This window comes from Phoca vitulina, unplaced genomic scaffold (assembly GCF_004348235.1).
Source record: "Phoca vitulina isolate PV1807 unplaced genomic scaffold, GSC_HSeal_1.0 scaffold73, whole genome shotgun sequence".
In the NCBI taxonomy this organism is placed as follows: Eukaryota; Metazoa; Chordata; class Mammalia; order Carnivora; family Phocidae; genus Phoca; species Phoca vitulina.
The window spans coordinates 5,932,264-5,955,245 of NW_022589776.1; the positions used below are offsets into that span (position 1 = coordinate 5,932,264).

Consider the following 22,982-nt stretch of genomic DNA (forward strand, 5'->3'; position numbering starts at 1 on the left):
GATTCTAAAACATTACTCTTTAACTTTGTACTTATTTATTTATTTATTTATTTTTATTTAATTATGTTATGTTAATCACCATACATTACATCATTAGTTCTTGTTGTAGTGTTCCATGATTCATTGTTTGTGTATAACACCCAGTGCTCCATTCAATACGTGCCCTCTTTAATACCCATCACCAGGCTAACCCATCCCCTCACCCCCTCCCCTCAAGAACCCTCAGTTTGTTTCTCAGAGTCCATAGTCTCTCATGGTTCGTCTCCCCCTCCGATTCCCCCCCTTCATTTTCCCTTCCTACTTTTTTTTTTTTAACATATAATGTATTATTTGTTTCAGAGGTACAGGTGATTCAACAGTCTTACACAATTTACAGCGCTCACCATAGCACATACCCTCCCCAATGTCTATCACCCAGCCACCCCATGCCTCCCACCCCCCACCACTCCAGCAACCCTCAGTTTAAACAAGAGAAAATTTTATGATTGTAAGACACTTTACTAGTTTGATGTGTTACGCTTTTGGGAAAGCCAAGTACTTCAGCATTTCTTTAATATAGACATATACATTTCGAACCTATATAAACAAACAAAAATGAGACTATTGCCTTATGATGATGGAAATAACTAGAACATTTTAATATGTTTAAAAGAATAGGTAAGGTAGTAAATTTCCTATTTCTATAGTAATGAGACTTAGTGTGAGAACGGTTTTTCATTGTACGTGTTCTGCAACTACATGAATAGGTTTTTAGTTTTCCAGATGAAATTATTTTTTCTACAGCTTGCAAAGTGATTTGATTACAATGTTATATCTCTTTTATTGGTGGCCCAAGTCTGTCAGGTTTTCCATTTGAAACCCCTGTTTTCAGGAGTTTATGAGCAGACATTTGAAAAAAAAATTAACCAGCCAAAAACTTGGCATTCATGATCTTGGTTCCCTATAAGGTACTTGCTTTAACAAAATTTTGAATAGTCAGCTCTTTTTTTAAAGTTGTAAGCAGCACAAAGAAGAGTAAAGGAATTTCTTTGTTTAAACAGATAGGGAATATATTTCCAGACAGCTTATCCCAACTAGATTTACAAAGCAAACTTTCCCCTTCTAGAAGTCATCGAAATATGTATGTTCCTGTGTTCCAGTTCCCACAAGATAGTGCCTCAAGACTTTGCTTTTCCTTTGCTGTAGTTCATAGCAAATATCCTCTGTCCCTGTTCTCTTTTCTGTCCATTTATGCTTTTAAAATTCTCCCTAGTATATTTTATTTTTAAAATGGCTTTAAATTTTGGCATTCCTTTGCTCATTTTTCCTCCTCCTTGTAGTGCCTACTTGAACAAAACAGTATATGACTTTACCTATTGATTGAAAAACAGTATTAATTTTGAGAGAAGTTGTGGTAAAAATAGCAGTGATTTTCTTGAAATTAAATTTCTGAAATACAGACTTTAGAAACTATTCTGAAGAGTTGTCGCTTAAAGGGCAGGCTTTTAGGCAAGTTTTCTTTCTTCTTCTGTCAAGTGTGGATGTCAGCTTGAGTACTTTCACAATCTGTTTTTAACCCACTATCATTTGCATGGTGAACACTTAACTGCTATTGGTCCATAAAGGTGTTTGTGGGTTTTTTGTCGCTTTTATTTCACTTCTCATTTTCTTTAAAATCATTTCCTGAAAACTTAGTACAGAAATGTAGCCTACAGCAGGAAGCGAGATGATCTTCTGGAAATCTTTACTTTTGCTACACTCTGAAGATTATTTGCTTCAGGCAAGAAATTTTTGGGTGCTGCTGAAATTTCGGAGATCTGGGAAAATGGGGTAATAACATGACACCAGCTCTTAAGCAGCAACATCTGCTGTGGTTCAAAGCCACACAAAGAAAGCTGCTTAAGCAGTTGAATATTTTGGACTGCACGGACAAGTGTGGTTCGACTGCAAAGACTGCAGAGTAGAGGAAACTTAAAGTTTTAGAGAAGTTGTTAAAAAATGGAGTCGTGGAAGATGAGCATCTTTAAAAGACAGACATCACCTTGTCCTCCAAGCTATCGAAGATCTTTGTCAGAACCTGCTTATGCAAATGCAGAGATAGGAACAAGCTTAAAGAGCTATCCATGGCGTGGTCCAGTGAAAAGCAAGAGGAAGAAAAATGAACATGCTGTTTCCAATCTAGGAAAGCCACTGGGTGCTTATCGGTGGCAAACACATCCCAGCTTTAGGTGGAAAGGGGGCAAAAGGGAGAGATTGGAGACTAATAAGAAAGACTTGGATGAACTGCAACAAAAGGTCCTGCCAAAGATGGTTGGCAATAATGCTTCTTCCTCTGCTAACGAGGTCCTTGGAACATCAACAGAGAAGCTGAACCTGGTCAACACTCGGTCACTTCGGGTTCCATTCACCAGATCTATTTCAGAGCCAGAACCCCACTGCAATATCAGATTTGTTAGACCGTGGCCGACTTCAGGGAGGTCAGAGGAGTCTGAGCAGCAGGGATACTTCATCCGTGGCATTTTCTCTACTCTTTCCAATGGCTTCTCCAGGATGCTGAGTCTAAAAGGAGAATCAACCAATGAGCCAGTAAGAGAAGGTATATTTTGATGAATAAGGGGAGAAAGAAGGGATGGCTCAATTTTAATTACTATTGGAATTTTAATTATTTGTGTTTTATAATAAGATAAACCATTGTATTTGCTCAGAATAAGACAAATTTATTTAATTTGTATAATTTTTAACAAGTGATAAATACTACAGAAGTCCTCTTTCAATGAATGTTAGTAAATAATAGTAAAGAATAGATTTGGTTAAATTAAGGAATTTTTTTTTCGTATGGTATACTCTTGAATTCTATTTTGGAGCCTGTGTAAAAGGGTTTTGTTTGTTTTGCTTTGTTTTTTAACCCTTATTTATCTCCACTGATATACTTTTGCAAGTCAAATGAGATTTAGAGGAGAAATAATCAAATAATTTCCTCATGCAAAAGTTGAGAATTAAACAATTTATGTATTATCTTTTCATAAAAACTAACAAATATTATTAGAGAGAACTATTTAGAGGCGAATTGTATTGATAGCTTTTAATTGGTTGGAATTTGATTTGCTTATGTCATAAAAATCCACAATTTGAATATGGAAGCAAGAGATGCAAATCTTGAATTTGTTAGGTGACAATATAGAAGCTTGTGTTTGATTCATTTCAGACAAAAGAATCATCAGTTGCTTTTAAAACCTCATTTAAGACTTGTTTAAATTTAAAAATGTTTTATATTAATGGTAGCATTATTAAATCCAAAAAAAGAACTCTTTTTTTTTTTTTTAAAGATTTTATTTATTTATTTGAGAGAGAGAGAATGAGAGAGAGCACATGAGAGGGGGGAGGGTCAGAGGGAGACGCAGACTCCCTGCCGAGCAGGGAGCCCGATGCGGGACTCGATCCAGGGACTCCAGGATCCTGACCTGAGCCGAAGGCAGTCGCTTAATCAACTGAGCCACCCAGGCGCCCCAAAAAAAGAACTCTTAAAGTTTTATGTGATTGCCTTGGAAATGACTGACCTTATCTGCTAAACTATTTTAGTTCTGTGTTACAACCCATGTTTGTTTGTTTGTTGTTTTTGGAAACTTCAGCACTGAAACTCTGATAGTATCTCCATCCAATTGAGGTCATTTTTGGACAAGCTCTTGCTATTAGAATAATTTAGTTTATCTTTACTGTAAGGTTGACCACATCATGAAAGTTTAAACACTTTAGCAAATTATGGGAGTTGTTGAAGAATTTTGTTTTTGGAGTACAGTTTAGTTTCTTTTAAAATGAAGATGAAGAATGCAAAAGGGTGACATATCACTGAAAAGAGTTTTCCAAATATATGTGTGCCAGTAATTCAATATTCCTCCGAAACCTTGTCCTCCCTAGATTTTCTTTTGCTCAGTAAATTTTAATGATAGTATTAAAATTTTCTTCTTACCCTTGGCTTATAAATAATTACCAACAGTAAAATATTTTTGATGTGCCTGTATTAACATTCTGTTGAAATTTTTGGAAAACTAGGTTGTTGACAGATTTTCTTGGATGCCAGTATATGTGCTTCCTTGTCAGGTGATGACAGGATGGTGTAAAGGAGTGTTAAAGGAAATTAAGAGCTTGGAATAAATTCTTAGGATCAGTGCCTCTCAATAGTTAATATGTGTGCATTTGATGAAAGAAAGCTATTATGGTTTGGGGGGTTTAGGGTTTTGTTTTGTTTTATTTTTTTAAATATTTGTGTTCATAAAGATTTTGGGCTTTTGTAGTTAACTTTCAGTTTCTAGTAAATTTGCCAAGCTGTTGTCTGCCTAGTATGTGTGATGTACTCAAAGACTCTGTCCCTACTTTTTATACATTTATGGTTTACTTAAGGAGATACAAAATATTCTGTATTTATTATATTCCTAATATATTTCCTAATATTCTTCATCGTTTATAATCATAGAATAATTATACATGTGGAAACATAAACCATTTAAGGTGCTATTAGAAGGGATTTCAAGTCCAATAATTAAAGAACAGTACACAGTATTCTTTCCAGTCAGATCAGTAATTTTTATTAACAAACACTGTGATATCCCCTAAGCGCTTCACCAGTGAAGATTCAAGCTCTTAAAACTGAAATATGCTATTAAATACAAAGATTGGAGCTCATTCTTGTCTGGAGATCTCCTTTTCTCAGTGAGCAGTAGCTCGCACCAGCAGAGAGTCCGTGTGCATGCTTTTCTAACCTTCGGCAGGTGTTAACCTTCCTGCATTTCTCATTCCCCACAAGAGTGGCCCAAGAGACCTGAATTCTACTTCCATCTATGCCAGTTATCATCTGTGATGTTTCATCTCTGAATCTGTCTTTACACTTTGTGGAATTACTATTCCTTCCTCACAAGTGATACATGAAATTTGAAAATGCTATGTACATTATAGTTTACATAACATCTATTCACAGATGCCATGTGAATAAAAAGTGTTCTCATCAGGGTTGCTATTATAGTATTGTGGCAAGGTATGGAATATTAAACCATAGATGTCTTTAAGACTGTTAAGAAAATCAGTGTATTTCTTAATTTGAAGCCCACTAGTGTTTGTTACTTTTCTTCCTCAATATGAACTGCAAGATGTAGGAGGCATTAAGTAATGTAGTATGTATTTAAAGCATGTAAAACAGTGTTTGGCACATAGCATTTGTTCGATGTATATTAGGTCCTGTTTCTGTTAAGAAAATGAACTTACATTGATAGAGTTTTTTTTTTAAATGGGAAAGAGAAAGAGGATACCTGATTGTTGAATGTTAAAATTAACAAATGTAAGTAAATTGCAATGTTCTAGTCTTAAATTCTGTGCACCCACACTTGTTCTGAGCATGTGTATGTTCTGAGCATAAATAAGCTTCTTGTGCCCTAGCTGACCATAATTACCCTCATGCTTAAAGCAGTGAAATATATCATGCTCAGGGTCCCTAAACAATTTAAGAGGGAGAGGCTCAGAGTCTTCACTACTATTCCATGTTCAACCCCCCAGTTGTGCGATATATATTCCTTTATCTGATGTAGGTCAGATAATATGTAGGTCAAATGATACAATATAAAAAATAATAACTTTTTATAGCTAAAAGTAATTCCAACTGCTTTGGGCCCATGTCTAAGCACTGAGTCAACATGTTTGCAATAGTGGAAGTAAATTGAAACACCCAGTAAGAGAGGAGTAACCATAAGCCCATCACAGCATATCAAATCAACAAAATATCATAGGGCCTACTAGTTGCCACTTACTAGCTATGTGAAACTTAGAAAAAAATCAGGTAATTGTAAACATGCATGGAATGTAAACTCTAAGTTACTAGGAGACAGTTTCATTCCTAAATTGTTTTTCTTCCTCTGTCAGTAGGTAGATACAGGAATGAAAGCTTAAAAAAAAAAAAAAAAGTAGAAAAGGAAATTAAATATACCCCATGTAGTTCTCTCTTTCTGATTACAGTGTATGTCTGGTTAAGCTGACATTATTTATAATGCCATAGTAATAAGAATATTCTCTCCCCACTGTTAATTATGTTTTTAAAGACCCCTAACTTGGGAATTAGAAGACTATTTTTTTTCTAGATAATTTTCTTTTAATATGCTCATTCAATTTTTAAACAAATTTTTCATTAAAAAATCCTACTGGAAAAGATCTTATACATTAATTCAGCAACTGTTTATTGAATTCCTAAGACACTGTTCTTAGTGCTGGGAATATAACACATTATTTTATTAAGTAACTAGCAGCTTCCTCATTTATTCTAGGAAATCATTAACCAAATTAGAAAAAATAAACGTATTGTAAGTTCGTAACATGTACATCTAATAAATAGTGGTGAGGATTAATTAGCATAAGAACTTTAGTGCCTCAGATCTCTATAATTGGACCTTCTGTTTACTCTTCATTATAAATTAAAAGAGATGTTTGCAAAATACAGAGAAATATGTTACTTTCTGCCATTTCTTATAAGAATCACTGCATTTCAGGGATGCCTGGGTGGCTCAGTCGGTTAAGCGTCTGCCTTTGGCTCATTCCTGGGATCGAGTCCTGCATCGGGCTCCTTGCTCAGCAGGGAGCCTGCTTCTCCCTCTGCCTGCCGCTCCCCCTGTTTGTGTGTGTGTGCTCTCTCTCTCTGAAAAATAAATAAAATCTTTAAAAAAAATCACTGCATTTCAGCGATTTAGTGTAACACCTTGCTAGGATATTAGCTGTTAATATTTGCTATTAATTGGCTATTTATATTAGCTATTTATATTTGCAGTATTAATATTTGCATATTGTATATTAATATGTACCAAATTATTCTTTTCTACATGACTTCAGCATATGTTTAAAATTCTGAGTGTCTCTGTGTTTAAAAATGTTTCCTGGAGTTTCTCTTATTTCACAGATTTTTCTATTTCTGTAAGCAGTAAGGTTTTTTTTTTCCCCTGCAAAATCAAATAAACTTTCCTCCAATTATAAAAGTAAAAAATCATTGTATAAATTTTTTCAGAGAAAAATAGAAGGAAGACCATTAATACAGGTCATAATCCATAGTAAAAACTAAGGATTTTAATTTTAATTAAGTAATTAAAATTTCTAATTTTATTTTCAGGTACTAAACAGGTCAATGAGAGTTATGTAATATACTGCTTAGTCCTTATGTTGGAGTTAGATCTGAGGTTAAATTCTGGCTCTTCTTTTTAGCTGTGAAGTAGATATAACTTACCTAATTCTATTTTCTTTATAAAAAAAAAAAATAGAGCTCTCTCCAAATGTCCACCAATAGATGAATGGATAAAGTGGTATATATATACAATGGAATATTACTCAGCCATGAAGAGAATGAAATCTTGACGTGTGTAGCAACATGGATGGAGCTAGAGAGTATAATGCTAAGCAGAATAATTCAATCAGAAAAAGACAAATACCATATGATTTCACTCATATGTGGAATTTAAGAAACAAAACAAATGAGGAAAGGGAAAAAAAAGGAGAGACAAACCAAGAAACACTCTCTCTTTTTTTTTTTTTTTTTTAAAGATTTTATTTATTTATTTATTTGACAGAGAGAGACACAGTGAGAGAGGGAACACAAGCAGGGGGAGTGGGAGAGGGAGAAGCAGGCTTCCCGCTGAGCAGGGAGCCCGATGTGGGGCTCGATCCCAGGACCCTGGGATCATGACCTGAGCCGAAGGCAGACGCTTAACAACTGAGCCACCCAGACGCCCCGAAACAGACTCTTAATTATAGAGAACAAACGGGTGGTTACCAAAGGGGAGGTGGCGGGGCGGGGCGGGGGCAGGAATGGGTGAAATAGGTGATGGGGATTAAAGAGTATACTTATCATGATGAGCACTGGATAATGTGTAGAACTGTTGAATCACTTTATTTTACAGCTGAAACTAATATAACACTGCATGTTAACTATCCTGGAATAAAAATTAAAAATTTAGTAAAAGACAATAGAGCTGTGATATAGATGCTATGAAGTTGTAACAAAGATTAAATGAGATAATATGTGTCAAGTGCTTTGCTGAACTTACAGTGGGAGCCCAATTAATAGTAGCTTTAGGGGTACCTGGGTGGCTCAGTGGGTTAAGCATCTGACTTTGGCTCAGATCATGATTTCAGGGTCCTGATATTGAGCCCTGCCTCAGCAGGGAGTCTGCTTGTCCCTCTCCCCTTGCCCCTCCCCCGTTCATCCTCTCTCTCTCTCTCTCTCTCTCAAATAAATAAATAAATTTTTTTAAAAAATAGTAGCTTTAAAATAAAAATAAAGCCATCTGTTCATGAGGATACATCCTGGAATCTTCTTGGAGTAGATGTAAGAAATGTTTCAATCTTAATTGTACATTTATAAACCCTTTTTTCTTTTTCTTTCTTTCTTTCTTTCTTTCTTTCTTTCTTTCTTCCTTTCTTCCTTTCTTCCTTTCTTTCTTTCTTTCTGGTTTATTTATTTATTTGAGAGAGAGACAGCAAAAGAGCAGGTGGGGAGGGAGAGAGAAAAATCTCAAGCAGACTCCCCATAGAGCACGGAGCCTGAGATGGGGCTTGATCTCATAACCTGGAGATAATGACTCCAGCCGAAATCAAGTCAGACGGGACTGAGCCACCAGGTGCCCCAATCATTTCTTTTTTTTGAGATTTTATTTTTTAAGTAATCTCTACACCCCATGTGGGACTCAAACTCACAACTATGAGACCAAGAGTTGCGTACTCTACCAACTGAGCCAGTCAGGCACCCCTATAAATCATTTCTTAAGATAACCAGTTTTGTCTAAGTGGTATTTTCTAAATATGTTCTCAAATTCTGGGAGTACTTTATTTTAGCTTCTTACTTACTAACTGCTTGGTCAGTAGAAGAACCATTGCAATGTTTTTTACAATATGTGGACTTCCCACCCAAGAGCTGTGTGTGTGTATGTATACTTCCATTTGTTCATGACTTCTTTATTTTTTCCATCAGGATTTTGAAAATGTTTTTAATAAAAGAAAAAATTAACCATCACATATTTTATACTTGTGATTGAGCTCTGTTTTTATTGCATACTTTAAAGTTAATTTTAAAGATGATAATGAAGTATGTTGATTTTTGTACTGAGCTCTATTTTATTACTGATTATTTATCTGATATTTAAAATCAGCATCCCTTATTTTAGAAGCATAATATTTTAGGGGAAAGAAGATCAGTCTTTGGAGACATGAAGACCTGTTTCTAAACTCTTTGTACGTCATCAGTAATAGTACTACAATAAATATCAATAAAAAATATTGGTTCAGGTCATGATCTCATTTTTCTTATCAAAAAATATTGATATTTACTGTAGTACTACAAATAAGTAGGCAAATGGATTCAGTTCATTTAAAAATCAGACCCATTAATAACAATGGGTCAGAGTGAAGAATGATAATTAAAATGATTAAAAATATTTTTAAATTCTGGCTCTACCACTCATTAGTAATGTGACCTTGGGCAAATTACTTTATCTCTCAGAGGCTCGGTTTCCTCATTTGTAAGATGAAGTAATATATGCTTTGTAGGTTATTGTGAGGATTAAATGAAATGGGCTATGTATAGTCTATAGCACAGTGCTTGTCAAGTAGTAAGAGCTCAGTGGAAGTTAATGCTCAGTGATGTACTGGAGCCAGCTTGCAGAAGCCGGTCTATTAATGTGTATCTATTCTCAATTGCCATGAAATGACATTGCATTGATACCTTCAAATTAACCATGGTGGGGCTATTAATACCTCAGAAATGTTGCAAATCAAAAGATGATAATGGTTGTGGGTGGTAGTGTTTCAGAAGTGGTAGCTGTTAAATTTTTAGCAACATGCCACTGGTAACACCTATTATTATTTAAATCTTTAGAGTTAATAACCAGTATTACAAAAAATAGGATTTTGACTCTAGATTTAAATGTTTCTCACATTAAGAAATTTTATATTTGATTATTTATTTATTTTAAAGATTTTATTTATTTATTTGATAGAGCAAGAGAGCACAAGCAGGGGGAGCAGCAGAGGGAGAGGGAGAAGCAGGCTCCCCGCTGAGCCAGGAACCCGATGCGGGGCTCGATCCCAGGACCCTGAGATCATGACCTGAGCTGAAGGCAGACGATTAACCATCTGAGCCACCCAGGCGCCCCTATATTTGATAGTTTAGAGTATCAATCGAAGTTGACTACTGAGTTGTATTAAATAGGCATCTCTTGAGACGTATTGTTCTTATCATACTTTTTCCTGTTATTTAACTAACATTGAAATGTCTGGGATAACCTATGTACAGTGGACAATTATTTTAAGGTGTTTTTTGTTGAGGTATGCTAGCACTTTTTGCTAAGATCATTTTTTTAGTTTTGTTTTGGTAAGTCACCTGTAACTATGTTCCTACCTCTCAGATTACACAGTAATTTTTTTTGGATCTTATTATCAAGTGATTTTGAGATCAGAACTGTGTATTGCTTTTTTAGCCCACTGAATAAAATGTAATCCTCTTCTAAATTTTAAAATGTAAATAACGCTGTAGAAATTATCTCTAGTGGGGGCGCCTGGGTGGTTCAGTCAGTTGAACATCTGGCTCTTGATCTCAGGTCAGGTCTTGATCACAGGGTAGTGAGTTCAGGTTCCATGTTAGGTGCCAAGCCCAGCGCCTACTAGGAAAAAAGAAAAAAAGAAAAAAATTATCTCTAGTGAATTCATTCACGGTGCTTTTATTATTTAGCAATTTTACTTTGAAATGATTTAAATTTTTGCAGTCACTATTGATAATTTTTTCTGCTTGTTTTTCATTTTGGTACTTTATGTTTTTAAAATTATTTTCACCTGGATTTTTAGTTCATTAATATGTGCTAAGTACCTCCAGTGTTAACAAAATGAATAATTATTTTTGCCTCATACTTAAGTAAATCCAACTAATATAAAAATTCAAGCTAATTATTAGGTATAATTGATTAAAAAAAGACTTTTATTTTTAGTTTACTTCCCTTATTGAATTTGTACCAAAGGTTCCAATGAAGCTATTCTTGAAAGTAAAATTTTCTTGTTCTTTTTGTCTCATGCTTAAATGATCAGATTTCACTCTTTCCATGTGGTTTTGCAATTTCTGAGCAATCTGACAAATAAAATGAAAAAAATATGTGTTTTATGTGCGAAGACTTTCCTTAACAAAAAGCTGGCTAGCTTGACTTTTTTAGCTAAAACAAAGTTATTTAACTTATATTCACCAAGTCGTTGAGAAATAAATGTATAAGAGAGAGCCCAGTATCCTAAGTAATAAAATTTCTTAGCCAATTTATTTATTTATCTGAAATATCCTAGTTCACTTCCTAAAAAAGATTATTTAGCTGTTATCCCATGTTCTGGCTGCCAGTGTCTTTTTTCATGCTAAATATCTGGAAATTTGAGTTGTTGAGCCTTTCATTACCAAGCCCTGAGATAATCAGAAGATATTCTTTGTTGAGATATTAGGCAAAGGATCCAGTCCAGTGTGGTCAATGGTAGTTAATGGTGACATCAGCCATAGAGTAGTTTTTCAAGACTATGCCTAATCTTGAGTGCTGAGCCACCTCTAACCTAGGATAGAATTTATTTCTTCATAGGTAAGTAATCTGGTGGTCCACTTAGGGGCATGATGCCAAAAACTTGTACTTGTCTCTCAGTGTTCGAATTTGCTATTAATCTCAGTTTCCAAAATCAGAGATTCTAATGTTAGGGCCTAGGCTAAAAACCAGTAGAATTCTCAATTAACCATTCTAAAACTTGCCTTGTCATCCAAGAAATATTTTTTGATGTATGTTGCAACTGGGTCAGTTTTTTACTCCTCAGTGCTTTAAAAATGAGTTGTTCCTTGGTTTACTAGTAAAGTCTTAAAGAAACAAGAAGCAAACAACAATAATAACAAAACAGGATTCTGTTTTGGTTTTAAATATTGTGATTAATAATTTATTTCACTGGCTGAAACTTTATGATGTGATTTATACCCAACACTAGTTGTCTCTGGCATTTACCTTAGAGCAAAAATTTCTTAATGTAACTGGATCTGGATCTTCAGTGTTGACTCCCTCTTTTTTTCCTTCATCACCAGCAACCAAGGGTGATACAGAATGAATGTAGCCCATCATCCATGTTCTGGTAGTTTACAACATGGTGAGGAGGTGGATATGTAAAAGATAAATAACACAGCCTCTGACAACATGTCATTTGAATTAGGTTTGGATTAATAAAAGTCTCGCAAGTTAAGGAAAGGAATTAGGGGTATTCTACAAAGGGAACAATGTGAGTGTCAGGAGTACATCTAGGGAATGATGAGAAGTTCACAAAGTGAAAAACATAGAGGGTGGGAATGTGAGTAGATGTGACTACAAAGGAAAGCGAGTTAGTGTTCAAAGAGTTCTATGCTGAACACCAAGCTAAGGCTTTTGGATTTCAAAGGTAACAGATTTTAAAGTAGGAGATAAGTTTCATTTTTTGGAGGACAATTTTATGTTAGCATGGATGATGGACTGATGATGAAGAGATACAATTGTGTCAGAGTTTAAGACATAATAGAAGCCTAAATTAAAGAAATGTCAAAAATAAATGAGGGTAGAAATTCCAGTAAAAAGGCATTTCTGAGATGGATAGAATTTCTAGAATAATTCAGAAGGCAAATAGAGATCAATAATAACAAGGTTTATAGATTTGGAACATGATGACATTTTTAACTGAATTTGAGAATAAAGAAGTAGAGCAAGTTTAAAGGGGAAAGCAGTGAATATGTGTTTAGTAATTTCTAAATGCTTGGTTTTTCTGAGTATTTTATATTCATTTATCTGGTTTACTCCTCTGAATAGTCCTGTGGGTAGTTGGAAGAATTCTCCTTTTAAAAGTAAGGAATTAGAGAATCAGAAAGGCTCTGTTACATCTCTAAGACTGCCCAGCTAGTAAGTGGTAGAATCCCAGGTCTGACTTCAAGCCCCTGTTCTTACCTCTCCATTTTGTGGCTTTCTGAGCATACGATGTCTGCGAAGTTTTCAGGAACCTGGGAATATCTGCCCATTGAGCACTGAGAAATAATGGGGCAGCAGTTCAACAGCAGAGATCGGTTTCCATGTGAAGATTGACATTTGGGAATCATGAGCACATGGGTGCTGAAGCCACAGGAGTGGGTGAGATCACTCAGGCAGGGGTTGTGGGGGTAGTGAGAGTGTCAAGGCTAGCACCCTGACCCTGGCACATCTAGCCATCTTACTTGAGGCTAACCAGAGTCTATTAGCAGAGCCACTGAACTTTTGTGATTATAGATTAGGAGTTTACCCATTGTGGTGGCAGGCTTACTATTCTTTCTTTTATACACACACATAGATCTTATTTATTTTTATTTAACAGCTTTATTGAGATATAATTTACATACCAGACAGTTTATTCACTTAAAGTATACAACTCAACTGAACTTTCGAGTTGTGCTAACATATACATACCATAAAATTTACCATTTTAATCTTTTTAAGTGTAGAGTTTCAGTAGAATTAAGTACATTCACATTTCTGTACAACCATCACTACCATCCATCTCTGAGTATTTCATCTTCCCAAACTGAAATTCTGTATCCATTATACAGTAACTCCCCTTTCTTCTCTCTCCCCAGCCCCTGGTAACCAGTGTACTTTCTGTCTGTATGAGTTTGACTACTCTAGGTATCTCATGTATGTTGAATCACAATGTTTTCCCTCTTGTACAATTTAATTGTTTTAGTATATTCAAAGAGTTGTGTAACCACACTGCAATAAATTTTATAACATGAAAAAAGAAACTGTATTTATTAGCATTTTCCAATTGCCCACCACGCTACCCCAACCATAGGTAACCACTAAAGTACTTTCTGTCTCCATAGATGTGCCTGTAGATTTCATATAATGGAATCCTATAATATGTGGCCTTTTGTGTATGGCCTCTTATTAGTATAATGTTTTCAGGGTTCATCTATGTTATAGCATCTGTCAGTACTTCATTTCCTTTAATGGCCAAATAATATTCTGTTATATGCATATAATACATTTTGTTTATATATTCATCCGTTGGTAGACATTGGCTTGTTTTACTTTTTGGCTATTATGAATTATACTGCTATGAACATTCATAAACAAGTTTTTACGTGGACCTATGTTTCATTTCTCTTGGGTATTTGCCCTTGTATTTTGTAAAGGATCTATCCTGCATCCAAAATAAGGATGTGGTGTTTTGAGACTTTTAATCATATTCAGTTTTCCATTTGTTATCTAAACATGTTACAGTTTTGCTATTTGATTTGTGTTTCATATCTGTGTGTTCATTTAATAAATGTGCAAGATATTTATAAGATTTTAGTCTTAATTTGAATACTTTGAGTAATTAGCAATTTCCTACACTTGTGTTTTTAGTTCATCGTGATCTAGTGTTTCCCACTGGTAGCTTGATTAATGAACATGGCGATTTGTCTTCATTGCCAGGATGATTGTCATATTTTTATCTGCCTCAGGCAGTTTTTAGTCAATTTCTCATGCTCAAGGCTGGTATATCTTTGTGAGGAAGCAAAGAGAGGAGTAAGATGAGTAATGACTCTGAATCTTTGATTATGAAACCCTATCCATATGAGTATACAGGTTCTTAGTGACTGAGCTTGAGTCAGTAAACCACAGGCATTTTTTCCTGCCATTCTCATGTGAATTTTCTCATTGAGGTATCCTTAGTTTGTCTCTTAGTTTCTAATATATGGATTTGATGATGATTATTTATTCACTTGCTTTTACAAAATGGAAATCATGTGTTCTGTCCATTTTTTCTTTATTGTCACCAAAATGTCAAAATAGTTTGAGGCTTTAAGGGATACCAGTACAATTATAACTTAGCACAGTATATAACCATAACCTTGGCCAAAATAAAGGGTATTTTGAATGCTATGTGTGTGGTTTGTTGTTCTGAAGAAAAGTGGTATCTGGTGGTTAGAACATATGAGTTGCTGTCAGCATTTGTGGGTTTATTCCCAGATCTAAGCTTTTTTAAAAGAGAGGCAGAGCCCATGCCTGGTATATGTTTAGTACAGTGTTTTATGTACTATAGATGTAGAGTAAATACTAGTGATGATTTTATACTACTGGCAGAATAATATACAGCAAATTACTGACAATATAATGATCACTGTTCGTGGGTATTTAGTGATTCCATTCTTCAAACTGTCTTTGAGAAAGGCATGATTAACATTCCCAAGTAGTAGTGATAGTATTTTAAGCAACTTACAATGAACCTTTTTTATTCAAAGTGTTTAGACATTGCTCTCTATCCAAGGGACTACTGAAAACTCTACCTTATGGAACTCATCCATTTCACAGTAGAACTCGCCAGAATCTTAGAGTAAGGAACATTTTTAAGATTGTGTGATGATTCTGATGTGTGGAGACTAGGCATTGATATTCTAGTATTAATATTTTATTTACCTCTATCCTCTTGACAGCATCCTAAACCAGGAGTTTTAAACAATAAGCCTTCTTGTAATATTACTGGTCCTTGAGTTGGATGGAGGTGTTCTGCTTTTAAAATAGGGTAATAAAGGTCCCTTTCTAGTTTATTAAAAACAGATTGATGGCATTTAAAAGTTGTTTTCAATTTAAAAATTTTAAAATATTTAACATTTTGGTAACTGGCTATGTCTGTAATAAAATATAAAGTATTTAAATGAATTCAAATTTATAGATTTGATGATTTTATATTTAACAGTAACTTGTTGAGTTGCTTTTTGGCCTATGAATTAGCTTTAGGGCATGGCTTTTTTTTTTTTTTCCTTTTTCCAAGTTTTTATTCAAATTCCAGTTAACATACAGTGTAATACTAGTTTCACATGTAGCATTTAATGATTCACCGCTTACATACACCACTTAGTGCTCATCCCAACATGTAGGACATGGCTTTTCAAACAGTGTTTTATGAATACCTATTGTCCACAGTGAACAGGGGTTGGTTGCTAGTAGAAATCATGATTGTAACTGGTTTATTAATCCTCTCTAATTTATACTCCAATTTATTGGATCGACAGTTATGCCTCAGATATTGCTGTTAGTCTCCAGTTTGAGATTATATTCCTTTGAATAATGCTTTCCTGTTCCTGTCCTCTGTTGAATTCTAAATGTATCATTTTGTTCAGCCAAAGGGAACTTAATATTTTCTTTTGAATCCCATTTCTTCTGAAGCTAAGTGTTCATTACATTTTTTTTAAATAATGAGGACTGTTTATTGAAACCCTATTAATAGGACCATTTTTGTTATTTTTAGTCGGTTTTCTTTGTCAGCATTAGATTACTTCAAATATTAGATGCAAAGGGACCTTTTATCCAAGGGTAAATAGTATTGGAAAAATACCGCTTAAATAATTTAAAGCAGTTGCCAGAATTTCATACTAAATAATGTATATGTGTGTGTATGGCAGTGGGTGAGGGAGGAGGTGGTGGATGGTTGAGAATTTATCTTGAAAAAGTATGAAGTGGGAATTTATGGAAGTTTTTTATTTTAAACAAAATTTGGGTTATAATTGCAATTGCAACTATGCATTCATTATTAAAATAAACCAAGAACTAGAAGTGAAATTTTTTTGGAATTTTTTTTCTGAACAAAGGTGTGCGATTGCAGTATGACATCCTTCTTCACATTTTACTTTCTCTGTGCAGTTATTTTATTACTATATATAATTGTGTGAGTATGTGTATATATAACAGAACCATTAGAAGAATCTATTAGTTCTTTCTACATTTTAAAATTTATACCTATTTCAGTTTATTGGAAAACTAGGCCCTTGTGCTATATTCTGTTGCTGCATTGTTTTAATTTAACAACACAGTTTTAAAATAAAAGTGTAAGAGAGGTAAAGCACAAGGTAGAATTCTGGGGAAAGAATAAATAGTTAATAATCTATAAAAAGTGAAATAGGATGAAGTTATGAATATATCTGAATATTTAGATTTTGATAATCATGCTTCCATGTGGAGTTCTATATTTTTAGTATGTATATATCCTAAATGAATATTATTAATGTAAATTGTGTCAACCCTTGGGGTAAAATACAGAGTGCTGAGTAACTATATTAAAGAATTAAATGCTCTCTATCGGGCGCCGGGGTGGCTCAGTCGTTAAGTGTCTTCCTTTGGCTCAGGTCATGATCCCAGGATCCTGGGATCGAGTCCCACATCGGGCTCCCTGCTCGGCGGGAAGCCTGCTTCTCCCTCCCCCACTCCCCCTGCTTGTGTTCCCTCTCTCGCGATGTCTCTCTCTGTCAAATAAATAAATAAAATCTTTAAAAAAAATAAATAAATGCTCTCTATCTATAGATATCAAAAGATCTCCGAGCTATGTTATAAAATAAACAACAAAGGTACTGCATATTTTGGGGGTTCTTTGTAGTTTTTAGACCCTTTCACATGTGTTATTTCATAATAAGTACATTGTGGAGAAAGTAATAAGTTTATTTTATGGGGAGAAACATTTTGTATGTGGGGATAAATATATTTCCTGAAGGAAGCTCTTTCCCCTTTTAAGGCAACTTTGGATTTAGAAATGAGAAATGGAAGACCCTGAGAGTTTGACCTGAATATTCTAGCGATCTACTATCTCTATTCTTCTATCTTTAATTTAACTACAATAAGTTGAGCCTTGATCATGGGTAAGATTCAGTAACTTTTACTGAATGCCTTCCCTTCCTCTGACAGAGATAGACCAAAGATTATAATGGGAAAAGTGATCAAAGGGTGGCAAGCAACCTACCAATATCAGTGCAGTATCTTGGATGACTTTACTTACTCTTCATTTGGCTGTTAAATGCAGATGATAATAGTACAGATGAATTTTGCCTCCCTCCCCAAACACATATGCCTATGCAGAGAAGTATATTTAGAGGCTGTAGTTGGACTGCTTAGTCTGTAAAGTTCTTTCCAAATGAAGATCTGTGTTCTCTTGCTATGGTGTTTATCTTTAGCTCTCTCCTCAATTCAGTTGGTCACTCACTATCCAGAGCACCAGGATTGAGACCTTATTTCAACCATAGGTTTGTTTCTTGATTTGCTCACAGTGGTTTCGAGTGTATTACTTTGTATAGTTTTCTTAGTGATTGCTGGAGACGAGTGTATTACTTTGTATAGTTTTCTTAGTGATTGCTCGAGAGCTTTTACAATATTCATGTGTGACATCACACTTTACTGGTGTCAACATTTTACCACTTTGAGTGAGTGAAGTATGGAAATCTTTTCTTCCATCTAGGTCCCTTTAACCTTCCCACTTTAAAATATCATTGCCTTGAGTATCAGATGGTATTGTAATTTTTGCTTCAATCAAAAAATATTTATAAAGCTCATGAGGATAAACTATTATATGTCATATTTCTGCTCTTTCCACTATTTTTTTTCCTTCCTGATTCTCTAAAATTCCTCTTTTTGTTATTTTCTTTCTGTTAGAAGAACTCCCTTTTGTCATTCTCTAAGGATACATCTGTTAGTAAAAAGTTGTTTTAGTTTTCCTTCATCTGAGAATGTTTTTATTTCCCCTTCATTTCTGAAGGGTAGTTTTACCAGGTACAGAATTTGCAGTTGACAGTTTTTTTCTTTCAGCACTTGAAAAATGTTGTCTCACTTCTGTCAGGCCTCTGTGGTTTCAGATGAGAAATCCACTGGAATTTGAATTGGTGTTCCCCAGTAGGTAGTATCTCTCTGTTTGCTTTCAAGATTAATTCTTTGTCTAGTTCTCAGAAGTTTAATTATGATACATCTTATCTTGAATTTCTTTGGGTCTGTCCTATCTGGGTTTGCTCAGCTTCTTGAAGGGTAGACCTATATCTTTTGCTAACCGTTCTGGGAGGACTTCAGCCATGATTTTTTCAAATACTCTTTTATCCCTGTTCTATTTCACCTCTTCTGGGACCCCAGTGATAATGGATGTTTGATCTTTTAACATTGTCCTGCAGGTCTTTATTCTTTTGAAATTTATTATTTTTTCAGGCTGTTTTCTCTCTGTAGCTCATTATTTAGTAAATTCTGTTGATCTGTCCTCAAGTTTGCTGAATCTGTCTTCTGTCATCTCCATTCTACTATTGTGCTGTTCCAGTGAGCTTTTTATCAATGTTATTTTATTTTTCAGTTCTATAATTTGTATATGGTTCTTTTTTGTAACTTCTATTTCTTTGTCGGGATTTTCTTAATTTGTTCCAACAGAATTTCCAATTGATTGTGAAGCACTTTATGATGGCTGCTTTAAATTCCTTCTCAATTTAAACATCTGATTCATCTCAGTTGATTGTCACATTCAAATTGTAATATTCCTGTTTTCTGGTATAATACAGAATTTTTTTTAATTGAATCTTGAATAATTAGCTATTATGTTAGGAAACTCTGGGTCCTATTTAAATCTTTTATTAAAAAAAATTTTTTTTTAATCTTTTATTTTAGCAGGCAGTCACCCTATTTAGGTTAGCATGTAGCTACAAGCTTTCTGTTAAAGGGTATGGTTCCGTTGACAATTTAGGTTTCAGATCCATTGCAATACTGTTTGGTCTCCTTGGTTTATCTGGGCCTCCTAATAGTCCCTGCTGGTGTTAGGTGAGGGATTGAAATGAGCTTCCCCAGAATAAGCCATCTGTGCCTCTAGGAGGGAGAAAGTTGTCTCCAGCCCATGGGGACAGAGAGGTTTTCCAGGCTGGGCTGCTGTGGCAGGATTCCATTGACTGTAGGAGACGGAGAACAGTTCCCAGCCTGGGCCCATGTTGTGGTGTGCATCACTTAGCTACCTAGTGTGTCTCAGTGGGGGAGGGGAGTGTTTCTCTGGGCTGCTCAGTTTGCACTCCCTATCAATATGCCCTCACCAGTGCTGTTAGGCTTGCCTAATGTTGTTGAAAGGAATGAGCCTATGTAGGCTGCTTTCTGTTGCTAGGTTTGGGGCAAGGCCTGGGTCACCTTCTCCTGAAGAAGGGTTACAAGATGTCCTGCTGCGGTGTTCCTCCAGACCTAGGGCCCTCAGCATGTCAGCCGTATTTCCATTTTCAGAGTTCTTCTTCTTCTCCTTCTTTTTTTTTTTTTTTTTTTTAAGATTTTTAAAATTTTATTTATTTGACAGAGAGAGGAGAGCACAAGCAGGGGGAGCAGCAGAGGGAGAGGGAGAAGCAGGCTCCCCGCTGAGCAAGGAGCCTGATGTGGGACTCGATCCCAGGACCCTGGCAGATGCTTAACTGACTGAGCCACCCAGGCGCCCCTCCATTTTCAGAGTTCTGTGGCTACCTTTTGAAGTTTCGAAGTTTATAGTGATCTTTATTAGGGAGTAGTAGGAAGAATTGAGTCTACACCATGCTGTCTGGCCCAAGACTCTTTCTTAATCGTTTCTCATATTTTCTTTAGAGAGACTAGCTTGCCATCATCCATATCAGTTTTCTGCAGTTGTTAAATGATATGACTCTTCTATATCCTTCCTTATCACAGCTTTTACATGGGATCTGAGCTCTTTTCCAACATAGATCTCACTAGTTTTTTGAAATTCTGTCTCATTTGGAAGACTAGCAGTTTAGCTGTGCAGTTATTTTGCACTCATACAGTATTCAGCAATGATCAACAGGTTCAGGAATGGGTTCAAGTGGGAATTGATTTTTATAAGGGGTCAGTTAACTAGTGAACATTTTTGTGTTTGGTAAACTTTAATTTCTTTGTGAAAATTTATAACTGTGAGGACTATGGTGAATATTTATATAAGTGAAAACCTTCCTAGATACCTGTGTCTTCATGCTTTTAAGTTGTTACATTATTATAGAATTAAAAAAAAAAACTTGGAAGTCCTCTAATCAAACTACCGTTCAGTAAAATAAAGTCAAGAGAAGATAAAACACATGCCTAATATTAAGCTGACCTTATAATTTATAATCTAAGCAGAGAGGCTTGTGATGTTTGAAAGGGGCACCATTAACAATTACTTAGGGACAACAGGTGTAATCTGGGACAAGTGGTCATCTACCTAGACCAATTTGCCAGTAAGTACAAAATCTAGTTTGATGAGACTACAAATCTTTTGACTCCTGGGGGTAACTCAGATGTAGCATATGATTGTGGTCATATGTCAAACTACTTTGGTTCAAGTTCTGACTTTACTATTTATTAACAGTGTGACTATGATCAATTTACTGAAATGCTCTGAGCCTCAGTCTCTCTATGTGTGATATGGAAGTAGTGATAATACCAACCTAACAGGGCTGCTGTGTGGCTTAAATGAGATTGTGCATGTAAAGTCCTTCGTACAGTCAGTGGCTAGCTCTTAGCACCATGTTTGTTGGTGCTATCACTACTGTTATTTGTAAGCTTCTAGGATCAGAAAATACAAGGGTTAAAAGTGAGGTCTGGTTGTTTTAATGGGAGATTAAGAGTCAGTATGGGGTTCTATTTCTGTTTTGCTCCTGATTCTCTTGGACTCTTTGGGAAACGGCTTAACCTTTTTGTGTCTAAATCTTGCCATCTAAAGCTAGAAGAGTCCTACCATCTGCTCACTTCATGGAAGATGGTAAAGAAAATTTTTGAAAATGCTTTGAGATCTGTAAGAGAAAGGTGCTATATAAATTGATAGCTTTATTCATCTCTGCATTGACATTAACTTGCTCATTAAATATGTATACAGTTTTTAATCAGCTTAACTAGTAATCCAAAGCTACTATATATGTATAATGTGGGAGTGTTGATACTTCTGTTAGAACATTTCCTTTTGGGGGTGCCTGGTTGGCTCAGTTGTTAAGCCTCTGCCTTCGGCTCAGGTCATGATCCCAGGGTCCTGGGATTGAGCCCCACATCAAGCCCCGCATTGGGCTCCCTGCTCAGCAGGAGGCCTTCTTCCCCCTCTTCTACTCCCTCTGCTTGTGTTCCCTCTCTTGCTGTGTCTCTCTGTCAAATAAATAAAATCTTTAAAAAAAAAACTAAAAAAAAATTTCCTTTTGTGTTTTCTTCTTTTAAAAAAAATTTCCTTTTGTGTTTTCCTTGTTGTCACATTATATTAGAAATCTACATAAAAATCAGTGTGTATAAGTTCTAGATATTAAGTGAATAATTCCTTATTTTCTACTTAGTTTTAATTCAAATGTAGTTTTGATTTCTTTTAAAGAAACAAAAAAGGGGGCGCCTGGGTGGCTCAGTTGGTTAAGCAACTGCCTTCGGCTCAGGTCGTGATCCTGGAGTCCCGGGATCGAGTCCCGCGTCGGGCTCCCTGCTCAACGGGGAGTCTGCTTCTCCCTCTGACCCTCCCCCCTCTCATGTGCTCTCTCTCTCTCAAATAAATAAATAAAATCTTTAAAAAAAACAAAACAAAAAAGGATGAAAGTAGTGACAAGGAATGGTTGAATAATTATAATGATAATAAAATATGCGCTAAAAAGTACGTTAAAAGAACATTTAGCTTCTGCCACAGAATTGTATTTTAATGAATTCAATTCAATTATTGATGAAGTGGCTGCTATGTGCCTAAAAACGGTGAGAGAGTTATTTTCCTCAGATGCTTATAGTCTAGGAGGAAAATAAAAATGTAACTATTTTTCATTATCATTAATAGTATAGCTAATCTTTTCAAAGTTGGTTGGAAATAGAGGCAGTATATGAAATAAAATCTTACAGAAGAGTTTGACTATTTTAAATTAGCTAGATTTAGCTAAAATTTTTTAAAAGGTTCAGAGAGTCAAATGGTCAGATCAGAAAACATATACATAAAAGTTTCAAATTTGCCAGATGATTTCTCATTGGGGTCCAGAATCAATGCTAATTTTTTAAAAAAGATTTTATGTATTTATTTATTTAGAAAGAGAGCGAGAGCACGCAAGTGGCCAGGGGTGGGGGGCAGAGGGAGACAGAATCTCAAGCTGACTTCGGAGCCCAACATGGGGCTCCATCCCATGACCCTGAGATCATAACCCGAGCCAAAATCAAGAGTTGGGATGTTAACCAACTGAGCCATCCAGGTGCCCTAGAATC

The 22,982-nt window shown here is 35.3% G+C and overlaps 1 protein-coding gene across 6 annotated transcripts in view; it reads left to right on the forward strand.

Annotated features, from left to right (window-relative positions):
• Positions 1-22,982, forward strand: part of RASAL2 (RAS protein activator like 2) — a 360,239-nt gene that overhangs the window by 120,304 nt on the left and 216,953 nt on the right. For 2 of the 6 annotated variants that reach the window (XM_032393400.1, XM_032393401.1), the window contains exon 1: positions 546-2,575. The exons of 3 other annotated variants lie outside the window; for them this stretch is intronic. In XM_032393400.1, the coding sequence (XP_032249291.1) occupies positions 1,978-2,575 (598 nt within the window). In that variant the 5' untranslated portion in view covers positions 546-1,977. Of the gene's footprint in view, positions 1-543; positions 2,576-22,982 lie in introns of those variants that run through there. One more of the 6 variants, XM_032393399.1, reaches the window with a different exon arrangement.